The sequence below is a fragment of the Vitis riparia genome, chromosome 5, assembly GCF_004353265.1.
Source record: "Vitis riparia cultivar Riparia Gloire de Montpellier isolate 1030 chromosome 5, EGFV_Vit.rip_1.0, whole genome shotgun sequence".
In the NCBI taxonomy this organism is placed as follows: Eukaryota; Viridiplantae; Streptophyta; class Magnoliopsida; order Vitales; family Vitaceae; genus Vitis; species Vitis riparia.
The window spans coordinates 9215819-9229356 of NC_048435.1; the positions used below are offsets into that span (position 1 = coordinate 9215819).

Sequence of the window (13538 nt, forward strand, 5' to 3'; positions counted from 1 at the left end):
ATAATCTAGCAAATTTATTCACAAAATCATTGCCAACCTCAACATTCAAAAAGTTAATACACAGGATTGGAATGCGTCAACTCAAGGATATCGACATGAGGGGGAGTAAGCTTGTAAAAAGGTGTTAGTGTACTGTACTCTTTTTTCCTTCGTCCAGGTTTTATCCTACTGGGTTTTACTAGCAAGGTTTTTAGCGAGGCAGTCCTAATATACCAAGAAAAGAATATTGTACTCTTTTTCCTTCGCTAGGTTTTTCCTATAGGGTTTTTTACTAGCAAGGTTTTAATAAGGCATATTCTTTTAATATGGTGGTCATTCAAGGGGGAGTGTTGTAAATGAACAGTAGTGAATGACCACATTGATGGTCATTATGAACTCCATTTACTCATCTTTAAGATGGGTAATGGGAGTTCATATTATGAAGCCTATAAAAGGCTTCTTACACCCCATGTAAGAGCATCTTGAGAAAAGAAAGAAAAGTTCTTCCTCTCATTCTCTCTCTCTCTCTCTCACTTTCTCAATTCTCTTCTTTGATTCCTTCTTCCATATTATATATCAAAGTAAGATATATTTATCTTTACTACTTTGATTTGCATTATATTTGTCCTTGTTTTACAACAAAATTTACCCTCCCTATGTGCCTATGTGGGGTTAAGGGTATTTTAGAAAAATAATATGGGCTTCATGCACTTTGGGCCGAGTCTTCCCCATTAGATGACTATAACTCCTCCCAAACTTCTTCACATCCATTTGCAAACTCCCCAACCGCTGGAGACAAACAACACCAAAATTCCTTTCCCATCTTCCACTCCCTGGTTGCAGGCCTTGTCATAGGAAATAAACGACTGAGACTTAGTAAATTGGGAGATGAAGCATGCTAGTTGTAGGTGTGAGAAGTTGCGGGAGTGACATGGATGAAGGTGGGGGGAGACAGAGACTCGAAGAGGTTAGGTTTTTTTTGGATTTGGGTTTCGAAAGGGAGCAAAGCAGATAGAAAATTTTAGGCAAAACATTTTATGTTTTTTAGGTTTTTTGATTTTTTGGTTTTTTTTTTTTTTTAATATGTGGAGGTTGACTTGATAGAGAAGAGAGGGCATATTAGGTTAAAAACCAGCTCAGCCCAAAGTGCATGAAACCCAAAATATTTTGGGTTCAATATTGAAAAATTAAAAATGGTAAAAAATAGGTTTTAGTTTTCATAATATTTAGATATAGTAGCCCAAAACCCAACTTTCCCTTATTATTTCACCGCTCGCATGCCTTGCACGTGGAAAAAACTAGTTCTGTGTATAATTTTGAGAGGTGATAAGTTATTTTAATTTATTAACTTCTGCCGCTTAATATCCTTCCTTGCCCAAAACGCTGCGTTTAAATTATCTCACCAAAGTGTCTCATTTTCTTTTTCCTTTTCCTCCAGTTTCTGGCAGCCCAAACAGATCTCCGCTTTTACCTCAAAGTATCTGAAATGGACAAGGTCACAGAAGCTGTGGAGAAGGCGAAGAAGGATTGGGAAGAGACGTATGGAAAAACCCTAGATCACATAAAGGCAATTGAGGATTATGGAAAATCATCCGATCAGAAGAACTCGCTTCCTAGATTGAATGGCCTTGCTCAAGACGGTTTGGCTTTGCTCTCGTCGTTGCAGTTCAATCTTGATCTTCTCGCTCCACAGCTGCCCACTGATGAAGACATTCAATCTGCTAACACCACACTTCAATCTTGGAAGAATCAAATTCAAAGGTATGTGCTGAATCTCTCCATTTGGTTGCCGTCAAAATTGAGTGAATGAAAAGACAAAAAAAGATTCTTTCCTTCCGATTGTGTTTATTTTTCGTTCTTTTTTTAGCTTTCCAAGGAATGAAAGTTTCCGACTCAACTGAGCGGAATATTTGGATGATCGGAATTCAATTTTCTTATATTATGTCCGAGAAAATGAAATTTCCGTACTGAAACTTTTTTTGTACATTTCTCAGCAACCAAACACAGCTTTAAGTTTCCATTTTCACCGGAATGTTTTTTTTTTAGATCAGTATTTTATGTTTCTTTGTAATGCTTCTTTTTGTGTTGATTTTAATTAGTTTGCGTTCGAGTTTGAGGAATGCGAATTTACAAGCAAAAGCAAACATGAGGAAAGCAGCTAAGGAAGAGGTAACGCCCTTACTTTGCCTAACTTTGTAATCGCTTATTGAGTGTAAATTTTCCCTTCGCTTAACTTTGTATTAGCTTATTGAGTACGAATATTCGGGTTTAATGTTTAATTGATGTGCATGAAATCTGACTCATTGGCATCATTTTATTTTGACAAAAATTTGACGCAGAATATACTTGTATGAATGAAATTCAATTTAGGATGGTTTTATTTGATTGTAGAGGGAACTTCTTCTGGGGGCTGGAGGAGAGTCCACAATTCGCAGACGCAATTTACAGTATGTATTACATATATGCAATATTTCTGTTATGGGCAAGACTGTATGTATTCTACATGGTGTTATTGCATTCTATTTAGTCCCTGATGTCTTATTACGAAATTATGTACAAGTGCCCTTCAGGACAAAGACTGGAATGACATCTGCTGCTGAAAATATCACAGAGAGCCTTCGCCGAACTCGCCAGCTTATGGTTCAGGTTAGTAGTTGTTTTGTGTTTTGTGTTTGTGTTTTTTCTTTTTCTTTTTTTCACTTCTTACTCAACTCTTGCACCTTTTTTGGGCTGTGCAATTCTTTTTTTTTTTTTTTAATTGTCATCATTTTATGTTTATAGGAGGTCGAAAGAAACACAACCATGCTCTTGACTAATGGTGGGTTCTTTCTATCCGTAAGATGCTTAGATTCATTGTGGTAATTTTATAGACTGATTTTGTGATGTTATATTTTGTGCATCTTATTCTTCATCTTTTCTGTTTGCTTAATATGATTTGCATTCACAAGTGTGTTACAGTTCTCTGTTAAGTCCTAACTATTATTAACAGGATGAGTTAGCAAGGTATCAATTTATCAGGAGAGGCTATAAAATAATCAGTCTCTTTCAATAATGCAAAAATTAAGAAAAAAAAGAAAGTAGATGAAATGAAAGTAGGGTAATTAACAAATTGTATATTTGGTATGATATGTTTGGGGGGGCAGCACCTAGGTTATTTTTTACCTGAAATGTTGTTAAACGTTTGTGGAATTTATGATTTGAAGGGATTGTGGGATCCTTTCTGTTTGTAAATGAAACACTGAGTTTAACTGAGGATATGGGTGTGCAGCTGTTGGGATCCTCTATGGTTGGTCCTATTTTGTGTGGGACCTGGATTATGTGGTCATGGTGTGGATCACTTTGGTCTACAGTTGAATCTAATAATGGAGGTTTAACTTAGATAACAATGTTTTTTTTTTTCTTTCTACCTTAGAATGTAGAATAAATATTATTACTTTCTAGATGGAAAATTATGTCTAACTGTTGGCAAGAATATTTATATCAACTGCTCACAAAACTTCACAGCCTTAGAATTTTTTTCTAATAAAATTGAAGCTTATTTGGTCATTAGCATTTCCTTGTTTGCACTAAAACGTTTTTTTTCCTTGTTACTTGTTATAGTTACAAAAAAATTGTATATAAGTAATGTATACCTTATTTTGCCTCCTTTCCAGACACCTAAAGTGTCTAAATAAGAATTGCTCTGCTTTGTGATACTTTAAGATATCCCTGACACCACATCTACTACGGTTTTGTAAGAGTCTCTTTTGAGGATAAATTTGATTGCTCTGTAACTTTGAGGGGGCAATTCAGGATGATTTGCTATCAGATGCATCTGTTGTTCTGGTATGCATCCTCCTAACTCTTCTCCACGTCTTAGGAAAAAAACTAATCATTTGTCTTGTTATCTGTTTCCAATAATAAGGAAAAGAAAAGAAGAAAATTATAGTTCTGTGTGTTCAACTTACAACCCCTTCAACCTTGTAAGGCCATACCTTCAAATTGACCCTCTGAAATGATTTGCTGAGTGTTCAAACAATTTCTCAATAAGCCTCTCTTTGATACCATCCTTGTGCATGTATCTCCACCATATATCCTTCACATAGATTCCACTTGATGTGTAGTGTATTCTGGTTGACAGATTAACATTACCAGTCCCTGTGCACATGGGTTGGACCCCCTTTTGTTTGGTGTTTTTAATAGACTTTTCTCGTTGCCTATAAAATAACTAAATAAAGAAATAAGAAGAAGAAGAAGAAAAGAAACAGAAAATGGTTTTTTCATGTATACACTACATTTTATTGTACGATATATTTATGGGTAAATTTCAAAAATCACCCTTATACTTCGAATCTCAACTTAGTTGATGTTTGTTTTTTTAACTTTTTGCTAAAAGCAATTTGCTTTCAGATTTTAGACGATTTGTTTTTTAATTTTTTGTTGACTTATTACTTATTTCTTAAATTTTTTGATTGAATATAAAAAATTAAAATATTAGACTTTTTCTTAATATTAAAAGTAAATCACCATAACTAAAGTGAACCAATTTGGTTTTTCTTTTACTTCTTAATACTTTATAGAAATAAAATATTACAAAACAGATAACTTAATACTTAACACTATTAAGCATTATTTAATTTTAAATTATATTTAGAATTAAGTCAAAAAAACAAACACTACCTTAGTTCCCAATTTTTTTTTGTTTTGTCCAAAATGTCAAATAGGTCATTTTGTTAAGATTTTCCATAAAAAATTGATGAAGAAACTTATGTAACAAGCATATAGAAAAACTGCACCCCCAAATATATCAGATTAAATTTTATGCAAATGTATATGTAATTATCATATGAGTTTTTCCATCAAATGCTAACAAAAAATCTTAATACAAGGAGGCTTATATAATATTTGGGCATAGTATTGCTTCAAGAAAAAGTTTGGGGGCCAAAACAAAGGTGATTTTTATAATTTATTCTATATTTATTTATCTTATTATCATAAAACTTTTAAGTTCAATGTTTTTCTAGAAAGAAAAAGGGTAATGTAAAATGATAGTACTTATGGCTTTGTGAATTGTGAATATGGTGGATACTTCTCTTGCACAATGAATTTCTTATAAATAGGACAAAAGGTAAGTGATTTGCAATTTTTGTTTTTTTGTTTTGGTTTTTTATTATTATTATTATTATTATCAAAAACAAAATATATATTGATAATAGTAAAGTTCAAGGGAAGGATGAGAGGTCCTTCCCACAAAATACAAAACCTAATCAAATTAAGGCTAGATTCCTCCACTATACAAGGAAAACTACAGATAAAGGCATGAACAAAATATCTCAGGAACCAAAATCAAACTGTCTCAACGATATTCACCCTTTTTAAATTACAAACCGAAATCCAACAAAGTTAAATAACATTAAGTGGAACTCCTCCAAAAGTGGCAGTACAAGAGGCCTAAAAGGAGGAGTAGAAGTGAAGAAGATCCCATAACATTCGTTTTGTTTTGTATTTTTCCTCAAAAATCCTAACATTTCTCTCTTGCAACACAATCCATGGTATAGTGAGGCAAGTGATTTGCCAAAGAGTCTTGCCTCTGATTGAATTCCTTAATCCTCTAAATGAGATAATCATCATATCACCAATACTCTTAGGAGGAACCCAATCCAAATTAGCTACACTGAAGAGCTTATGCCAATCTCCCAATGTTATTAGGCAATGTAGAAAAAGATGGTCAATTGATTTTCTACTTCCTTTGCATAAAATGCCCACTGAGGAGTGAGGATTAAGAGATTTGTAGGTTCTTCTCATCTGTAGCATGTAATGGGTATTTACCTTCTTGCGTACCACTAAACAAGCAAAGGTCTTGACCTTTGAAGGGGCTTTTGATTTTCAAACAAAATTAGCTAGAAGGAACGAGATTAGATTTGAGGAATTGGACAAGATCATGAAAAAAAAAATTATTGAGAATAAACCAAAGAAAGATAAAGACTAAGCTCTTGAATCTGCGGTAGAAAGAGACAAGTGATTGTAGTAAGTGAAGACATGAATCTTTCAGGAAGTTTAATTTATGAATTAATGAGATTGAGTTGGAAGTTGAAATTCCAAGAAGATGGGTAGGAATTACCAAGGACGACCAAGATGAAGAGATTTCTCACTAAAACAACTCTATACAGTCCAGAAAATTATGAACATAAAGGTTGACCTCCCCACCATAAATCTTCCTAGAATCGGATTCTCTCCCCATTCCCCACCACAAAGTAGTTGTATGGGGAAAAGTCTTGAAAGACTTGTGCAATAACCTTCCAAGGACATCTATATAAACATCTAGCCATAATGTTGGCATCTCATCCATTAGAATGGGTCCCTTAAATGCTCAAAATTACCTGATGCTAAAGACCACAACTTTCCTTAGGGGATCTCCAAAGCCACTTACCTAAGAGAGCACAATTTCTCAGGGAAATCTTCTTAATCCCCTGACCTCCAAACTCCTTTGGCCTACACACTATGTCCCAATTAATAAGATGGTCTTTCTTCCCCTCCTTGGTCCCTAACCAAAGGAAATCTCTTTGCAATTTCTCAATCTTTAGGCTACTGATGGTTGGATCTTGAAAAGAGAGAGGAAATAGCTAAGGAAGTGAGACAAACATGAATAAATTAAGGTTATCTTCCCCCATCCCAAAAGACAAAAAAACCTTTTTCCACTTGTCCAACCTCCTCGAAATCCTATCAGTCATTGGGTCTCAAAATCCTATTGTCTTTGGATTCCCTCCTAAAAGATCCTAAGGGAGGACCCAAATAAGACAGTGGTCACTTTAAAACTCTACAGTCAAGTGTCGAGGTTAACCTAGATAACAACTTTTGGCTTTACATTAATATCAAAAAGAGTGTTCTTCTCTAGATTGATTTTCAACCCTGATAATTGCCCAAATATCAAAAGAATCAGCTTAAGGTTTTGTAGAATTTTGGAGAGGCTTTAGAGAAGAAAATGGTGTCNNNTCTGCAAATTGTAAAAGAGACACTCTAGTCCTATCCCTACCAACTATGAACCCCTCAAATAAGCCACCTTCCTCCGTTCTAGTCATCATCTTACTGAGGACATCCGTAGCAATGGTAAAAAGAAAAGGAGAAAGAAGGTCTCATTGGCTTAAACCTTTAGTAGCCTTAACCCAACCTTTAGCATTTTTGTTTAATTAGGACTTCAAATCTTGTTGAAGACTAGCATCCCCTTCACTAAGATATCCATTTTGTGCTAAAACCTTTCATTTCAAGCACGTGATCCAAAAAACCCCAATCCACATGGTTGTAGACCTTTTCAAAATCAATTTTGAAGACCACCCTTTCCTAACTCGACCTCCTTTTCTCATCCACCACTTCATACGTTGTCAAAACTGCATCCAGAATTTGTCTCCCCTCAATGAAGGCTCCTTGAGATAAATAAATTATTTCATTGAGCACTCTTCGTAAGCACCCTAATAAAACCTTAGCTATAATTTTATATAAACCTATAATCAAGCTAATAGGTTTGAAATTTGAAATTTTGGTTGTTTAACTTCTTTTTTGGCACAAGGGCAATGAAAGTGGCATTAATGCTTTGATTTATTATCCCATTACTATGGAACTCTAAAAGCACCCTTAAAAGGTCATCTTTTATCATATCCTAACACTCTTGATACATCGTAATAGTAAAACCATCAAGGCCAAGGGCCTTCTTCTTGTTTAGTTGGAAAACAACAAGGTGCACCTCCTCTTTAGAAAATGGAGGATCTAGCCAAGCAACACTCTCTCTGGATATGGGAGACCACTCTAAACCTTCCATCTTCCAAGAAACACCTGAGGGTTTGGAGTAGAGCTTTCCAAAACAATTCAGTATCTCCTCTGAAATATTTTCAAAGTTGTTTAGAATTACCTCCTCTTATGAAGTCTGGGTTTACAGAGTTGAAAAACCTTTTACTATCCTTTTTTTCTTCTTGGAGTCTAACTCTCTAATATCCCAACTTATCATCTTTATGTAAACCAATGAGAGCCCTCCTAATTATTGAATCTAACCTAATAATGGGCTCCAGAAAAAGGCTTATTCTTCCTTCTAAAATAAACCTTAACTGAAGGACGATTGTCCAATGAGAACCCCTTCTCACTGCCTTTGATAAGTTTGATTTTCATAGACTCCAATACTGAATATAACATTGACCATTTTACTGGGTGAGAGACCCTCTACATGGAAACCTTCCATTGAGGAAGATTCTAGATCTAGGGAAAACCACTAACTAAGAAAAAATGCTCACAAGGGCTGCAGAGTGATGTCCCAAAAAAAGAACAATCTTTTAGCTCTTGGTTATTGACCACTACAGGGAACTCCATACCATCAACAATGGAACACCAACATTAGGGAGAGATGCTAACTAGGTTCATTCTTTTGGTTTACGGCTTGAATGACTAGGCTTGACTCTAAAGGATTCAACAACAAAGGTTGACACCGAACAGAGTGAGTAGTCGAAGCAAAAGAGAGGGGAATAAGATTTGAATAAAAAGCCCCAACTAAGGATTAGCCCTTGATGAAGGTTCTCGAGTTAGAAGGATATAGCTAACTTGGCAAACAATGGTGCAGGAGCCCCTCACCTCCCATAGTCTATTCGGATGCTCAAGGCTTTTCTGAGAAGGGAATATGTTCACCCTAGTTGAAGACCAAGAGTCTTCATCCATTTATTGGAATTGTTTAATATGAAATAACCATACTAGTACTTTTCTAATATATTTCTGCGCATTTATCTATCCAAAAAAAGAAATAACCATACTAGTACTACTCTTCGGTTCAGTGCACTTCCTCGAATCCAACCCTCCTCCACCCACTAAGGTCTCCTCCTTAATTGAAGACTTTTGGATGTTTGGATTGCTTTTTCTTGCCAGTGATGAAACTTTGAAACACAGAGGTCAACTCCTCACTCAAATCCTTGCATTGCTTAGAGTTGCCCTTTTGAGTAGGCAACTCTTGTGCACCAGCAACAAGTAGAACCTCCACAGAGCAAAACTTTGTGCCCTAGAATTTTGGGGACGAAGGCTCAAAAAGGGCCTCCCTTTAAAGACTCACAATAGCCAATTACTATTGAGTCGACTTTGCTAACTTATCTTGAAGAAAAAGGCCCAAAGCCACAATCTCTATCTAGGCTTCCTCCACGTCAGGCCTTAACAGAAGAAAGGGCTCTTAGACTATTTGCTGAGGTATTAGTGGGCCTTGAGCTTCCTCCACAACTTGGGCTTCTTTCACGCAATTGGGCTGGCTTACCACGTAATATAACTTACTTACTAGAGCAGCCCAATTAATTTAAAGGCCCATTAAGTTGCATCCGAAAGTCCTGATCCTTTTTACCATTGTTACCAGATTTGAAATTTGAAAACTGGCTGGCATGGAAAGGTTGGAGTTGGTGTTGGAGATGTCTACCATCTTTTCCCAACGACCCCCACGTGGCCTGAAGCGTGGCAACATGTTAGCCCTATGATCTTCCTCAAGCCCCACTTGGCTGACACATCCACCAAAGACTGAAAACTCACTCTTCTTCTCTCCTTGCTACCTGCTTGAGCGTCGGTGACTTCTCCGATGACCATTATCGATGCTGAAAAGGTCTATTCTCCATTTGATACTCTCACATTCGCAGGGATCCCTACTCTTTCCTCCACCTCAACCTTAGTCCAAATCTTCATCAAATCTACTAGCTTTGCAGTTCGCCTGTCGATTTCAAGAATCTTGCCCCAACCTTTTGCCAAGTGAAACAAGTGCTTCTTTGACCACAAATGAAAGGGCAACCCCTTCACCTCAATCCACCCCTTTTGAAACATCCCCGAAATAGTAGTATTTACATTCAAGGCTCCATCTGTATACCTTAATTTCTATTTTTTCTCTCACCAGAATAAGCCTCTTCTCACGTAAATAATTTGCTATATCACTAGACTCCACAAAGAAGATCCCTTGGTTCTTAGAGAAAGGCATGATGGTAATCACCCCTTTAATTCCCACAACTTTGGGTAACACTCTGTATATTGCAATTCTGCTCACACCTGCCACCAAGGATTCACAAACCATCGCCCCAGCCTACCTTCTCATAAATTCAATACCTTGTTTTCTTGACCCTTCCCCAACCACCACACTAGCGAAACTGCATTTTGGAGGGTTCAAAACTGGCTTAGCCTTCTCAAATTATGCTCTCTTAAAACTCCTGTTCCCCACAATTTGGGAGGGAAATAACATCACAACTGCTATTGCTTCTCCCACTGCCATCCAATCCCTGCTCTTCTGTCCTTATGGAATGACCACAAATGTTGTTTTCCAGCCTGTCATGAACTCAGAGATTCGAAAACATCTTCTGCTAGGATTTACTAACACCTCCAACAAATGAGCTCTGGTTCGTCCTCTGTATTTTCGGTTAAAACCCAGTGACCTTTCCAACTTTGAAGCCTTCTGTAAATGATCCAGCAACCATTCAATCTCTTCTTTCTCAAAACCCACCGAAAATGAAGCTCCTCGACTTCATTCAGACAAAACCAACCATAATCCTCCATTCTCCCCAATGAAATGCAGCTGAAAGGATTTCATTTCCACTAAACAAGTCCTGATACTCATGTTCAGACTGTTTAGCATAAATTAATTAGGGTAAATACACTCAAATTGTGTACATCTTCCTAAGACAAGTTTGGATGGAGAGGAAAACAGATTCTTCAAAATTGTTGAGTAATCAATCTTGATGGTGAAAAATCAGTTTATGAAAAGTCTTTTTTTTGTGATCAAAACCTGTATTGTTGTATGTGATCTGGAATTGCTTAGCTAATATGAACTATAGGAGCCTCGACTAATGCTATATTTGTTCGATTATACAGAGGAATCAACAGGAGTATTAAAAAAGGCTGAAAGTGAATATAAGGGACACCGCTCACTGCTCATGCGAACCAGAAACCTACTAACAACAATGCAACGTCAAGATGTCCTTGACAGGTACAGAAGTAATAATTTATAACCAATTAAATCATCTCTATCTGGAGGACTTCATGCTGATTTTTATTTGGACAGGATCATACTCATTGTTGGCTTTGTCTTGTTCTCTTGTGCTGTTCTCTACGTTGTTTCAAAGCGTATTGGCCTACTCAAGTTGCAAAGAACGGTTACTGCTGCAATAAAGGCCGGGATGGTGAGACAAGCAAACATTGGACGGGATGCTGCCGAAGATGGCATAAAACGTGCTCCTGTCCATGACAATGCAATTCGCAGAGTAGAGGTGCCATTGGAACAACATATGCACGATGAACTTTGAGGTTATTACAGCTTTGTTGCTTCACATTTTCCTTTTGTATATATAGGAGCTTCCTAAACTCAAATTCCTTGGTTTTTTTTGCGCCATTGATTTTCATGAGCCATGTTGTCAAGTTAAGAGATAATATCATGTCATTCATTTTGTCATGATGAATTTATCCTTTGTTATACTCTTTCTCTACGCCTAGAATAAACTTGAAATGAATGGTCTCAACGTCCATCACATGCTCCACCCTCAACTTTGCATACATCTATGGGTTTCTATACTCCCAGGGATCATTTTGAAAGATAGTTTATAATTTCAAGAGAATTCAATAAGTAGTTCTACCCAGAGGCTGTAGCCTACTCAACTTAAAAGAATATGAAAAGGCTGAAGCATGCCCAATCAATTTGGGATTATGTAAAGGAATTCCCAGCTCCCTTGCTGGAAATCCTGGTAATGTCAGATGATGAGCTTCTCTTCAATTTGAAGGAAATGTTTCTTTTGTTGTAAATGGCCTACCAATTTGAGGAAGGGAAGTTGAATTTTGGTGCTTTCTCATTCACATATGGGGGTTGACAAGGACAGGAGTCAACCATGTCCAAATACATACATATGATTAACTCCATAACCAAAAGATGAGAAACAAAGAAGAATCCTTGATTCACTCCATCACCCCAATGTGACTGCAGAAGGGAAGCTGATGGAGGGCACAGTGAAATCCAAAAGCAGATATGGCTACGCCAAGAGCCAAAAATTTCTTTGGGTTTTTGAATTGAGAAGATAGCCTGCGTTTTGGCCCTTTTTCTGAACTCCAACACAAGTACACTTGCTGTTCTCAATCAAATACTCTGCTGTATCTGTGGCCTTTGCCAATCTTGAAGGCCCTGCATTTCGCCTAGACCTGTCACTACCCATGAACAAGAATATAGAAGGACGATGCAAAAAGGGAATTAGAAGATTTCATATTGCTTATCAAAGAAATGAAAAGAAACTGAGATGACATGAAACTCACCCTAATATTGTGGTGGAGAGACTCCGGCGCTGGCCAACAATAAGCAGATCCACTGAGAATAGCTTGCAGTAATGAAGAATGGTGGTAGCCTTATCACCCTTGCCTTCCATTGCCACCCTTTCAATATGAACACGTACTTTGGGTAAAGCAAACGCACATGCATGCTTCATTGCTTCAAGATGATCCCAGTCCCCTCCTCCTGCTGCGTTCAGTGGAAGAGGCTGCAACCCCCGCAGGTGGGGTTGGCCTTTTGAGGAAGGTGGAAAATGTGCTTCTCCAAGAGTTAGGATTTCCAACCTGGATGAGAATTAGCTCGTCCTTTTCCATCATAGCATGAGAGATAGCATACTGGAGTGCAGCCGCTGATTCACGGGTTGGGTCTGCCACCACCATCACCTTCCTTTTTGGCACAGTTCCACCATTCATGGCCATGAACTGCAGCAGCAATTACTCGCATCTGCCACCAGATCTGCAACCAGTGGCACCGCTTCCAAGCATGGAAGAGGGTTTTGGGATCCAAGGGCAGAACAGCAGGATATGAGGTTGACATTTTGTTTTTTAATCGAAAAGGATACCCATCAACAAATAGTTAGCTTTCGTTTTGTGATTCACAAGTTTGCTCGTCTTTATATGCTAAATTGAGGGTGTGTCTGTTTTTGGGAGCTTCATCCATAAGACCAGGTCAATGCAAAACAAAAACTGAATGATTTGTTTTGTAAAAGGGCAATTTTCTTCTCAGCTTTAGTGACATGTCATCTAATTTTGTTCTAAATCAGAACATTTATGCATTGCATCTGTTCATGGTGGATAATATTAAAAGAATAACAAGTCATGCTCCATTGAATATTTCCATCTAAACAAACAAAATGGCCAAAGTTAAGAACATAATGCATTCTTAAAAAGTGAATAAATAGATATAATACAAAAGGGAATTACAGTTCAATGTTTAACTCACCCCACTGACTAACATGGGAAGATAATGAAACTCATAGGGGAATAAGTAAAATGGCAACCTATTTACTTCCAGACAGTTCCATACTTTGCATGGCTTGGGTAAAACTGCATGCTGCTGCAGAGTATTATGGGAATCCAGAAGAGGAAGCTCAAGACTCAGATCCAATTTACAGTCTGCTTCTACCCATGGTAATCAAAATACCCGTGACCACCAGGTCTCCAGACTGCTATCATTGGTGAAGTTAAGGGCAAGATATGTGTTTCTGTATAGACTCGAGAAAAATCAGATATTATGGAGTGTGATAAAAAGTTTAGCATGAATCTGCATGAGAAAACCA

At 37.2% G+C, this 13538-nt stretch overlaps 3 protein-coding genes across 6 annotated transcripts in view; 1 reads left to right on the forward strand and 2 right to left on the reverse strand.

Annotated features, from left to right (window-relative positions):
- Positions 1–1377: 1377 nt before the first annotated feature.
- Positions 1378–11474, forward strand: LOC117915424. The gene is made up of 7 exons (XM_034831015.1): positions 1378–1740; positions 2079–2148; positions 2371–2426; positions 2550–2625; positions 2761–2797; positions 10822–10936; positions 11012–11474. The coding sequence occupies exons 1-7, from the start codon at positions 1466–1468 to the stop codon at positions 11250–11252; spliced, it is 870 nt and encodes a 289-aa protein (XP_034686906.1). The 5' UTR covers positions 1378–1465; the 3' UTR covers positions 11253–11474.
- Positions 11475–11756: 282 nt separating this feature from the next.
- On the reverse strand, positions 11757–12974 carry LOC117915425. The gene is given in 3 exon segments (XM_034831016.1): positions 11757–12135; positions 12247–12456; positions 12458–12974. Coding segments are annotated over 3 exon segments (597 nt in total). The 5' UTR covers positions 12679–12974; the 3' UTR covers positions 11757–11969.
- Positions 12975–13113: 139 nt separating this feature from the next.
- The window catches only part of LOC117915423 (glutamyl-tRNA(Gln) amidotransferase subunit B, chloroplastic/mitochondrial), a 36220-nt gene continuing 35795 nt past the window's right edge, over positions 13114–13538 (reverse strand). For all 4 annotated transcript variants that reach the window (XM_034831014.1, XM_034831013.1, XM_034831012.1 and 1 more), the window contains exon 10: positions 13114–13463. The gene's annotated coding sequence lies outside the window, so the exon portion shown is untranslated. The remainder of the gene's footprint in view (positions 13464–13538) is intronic.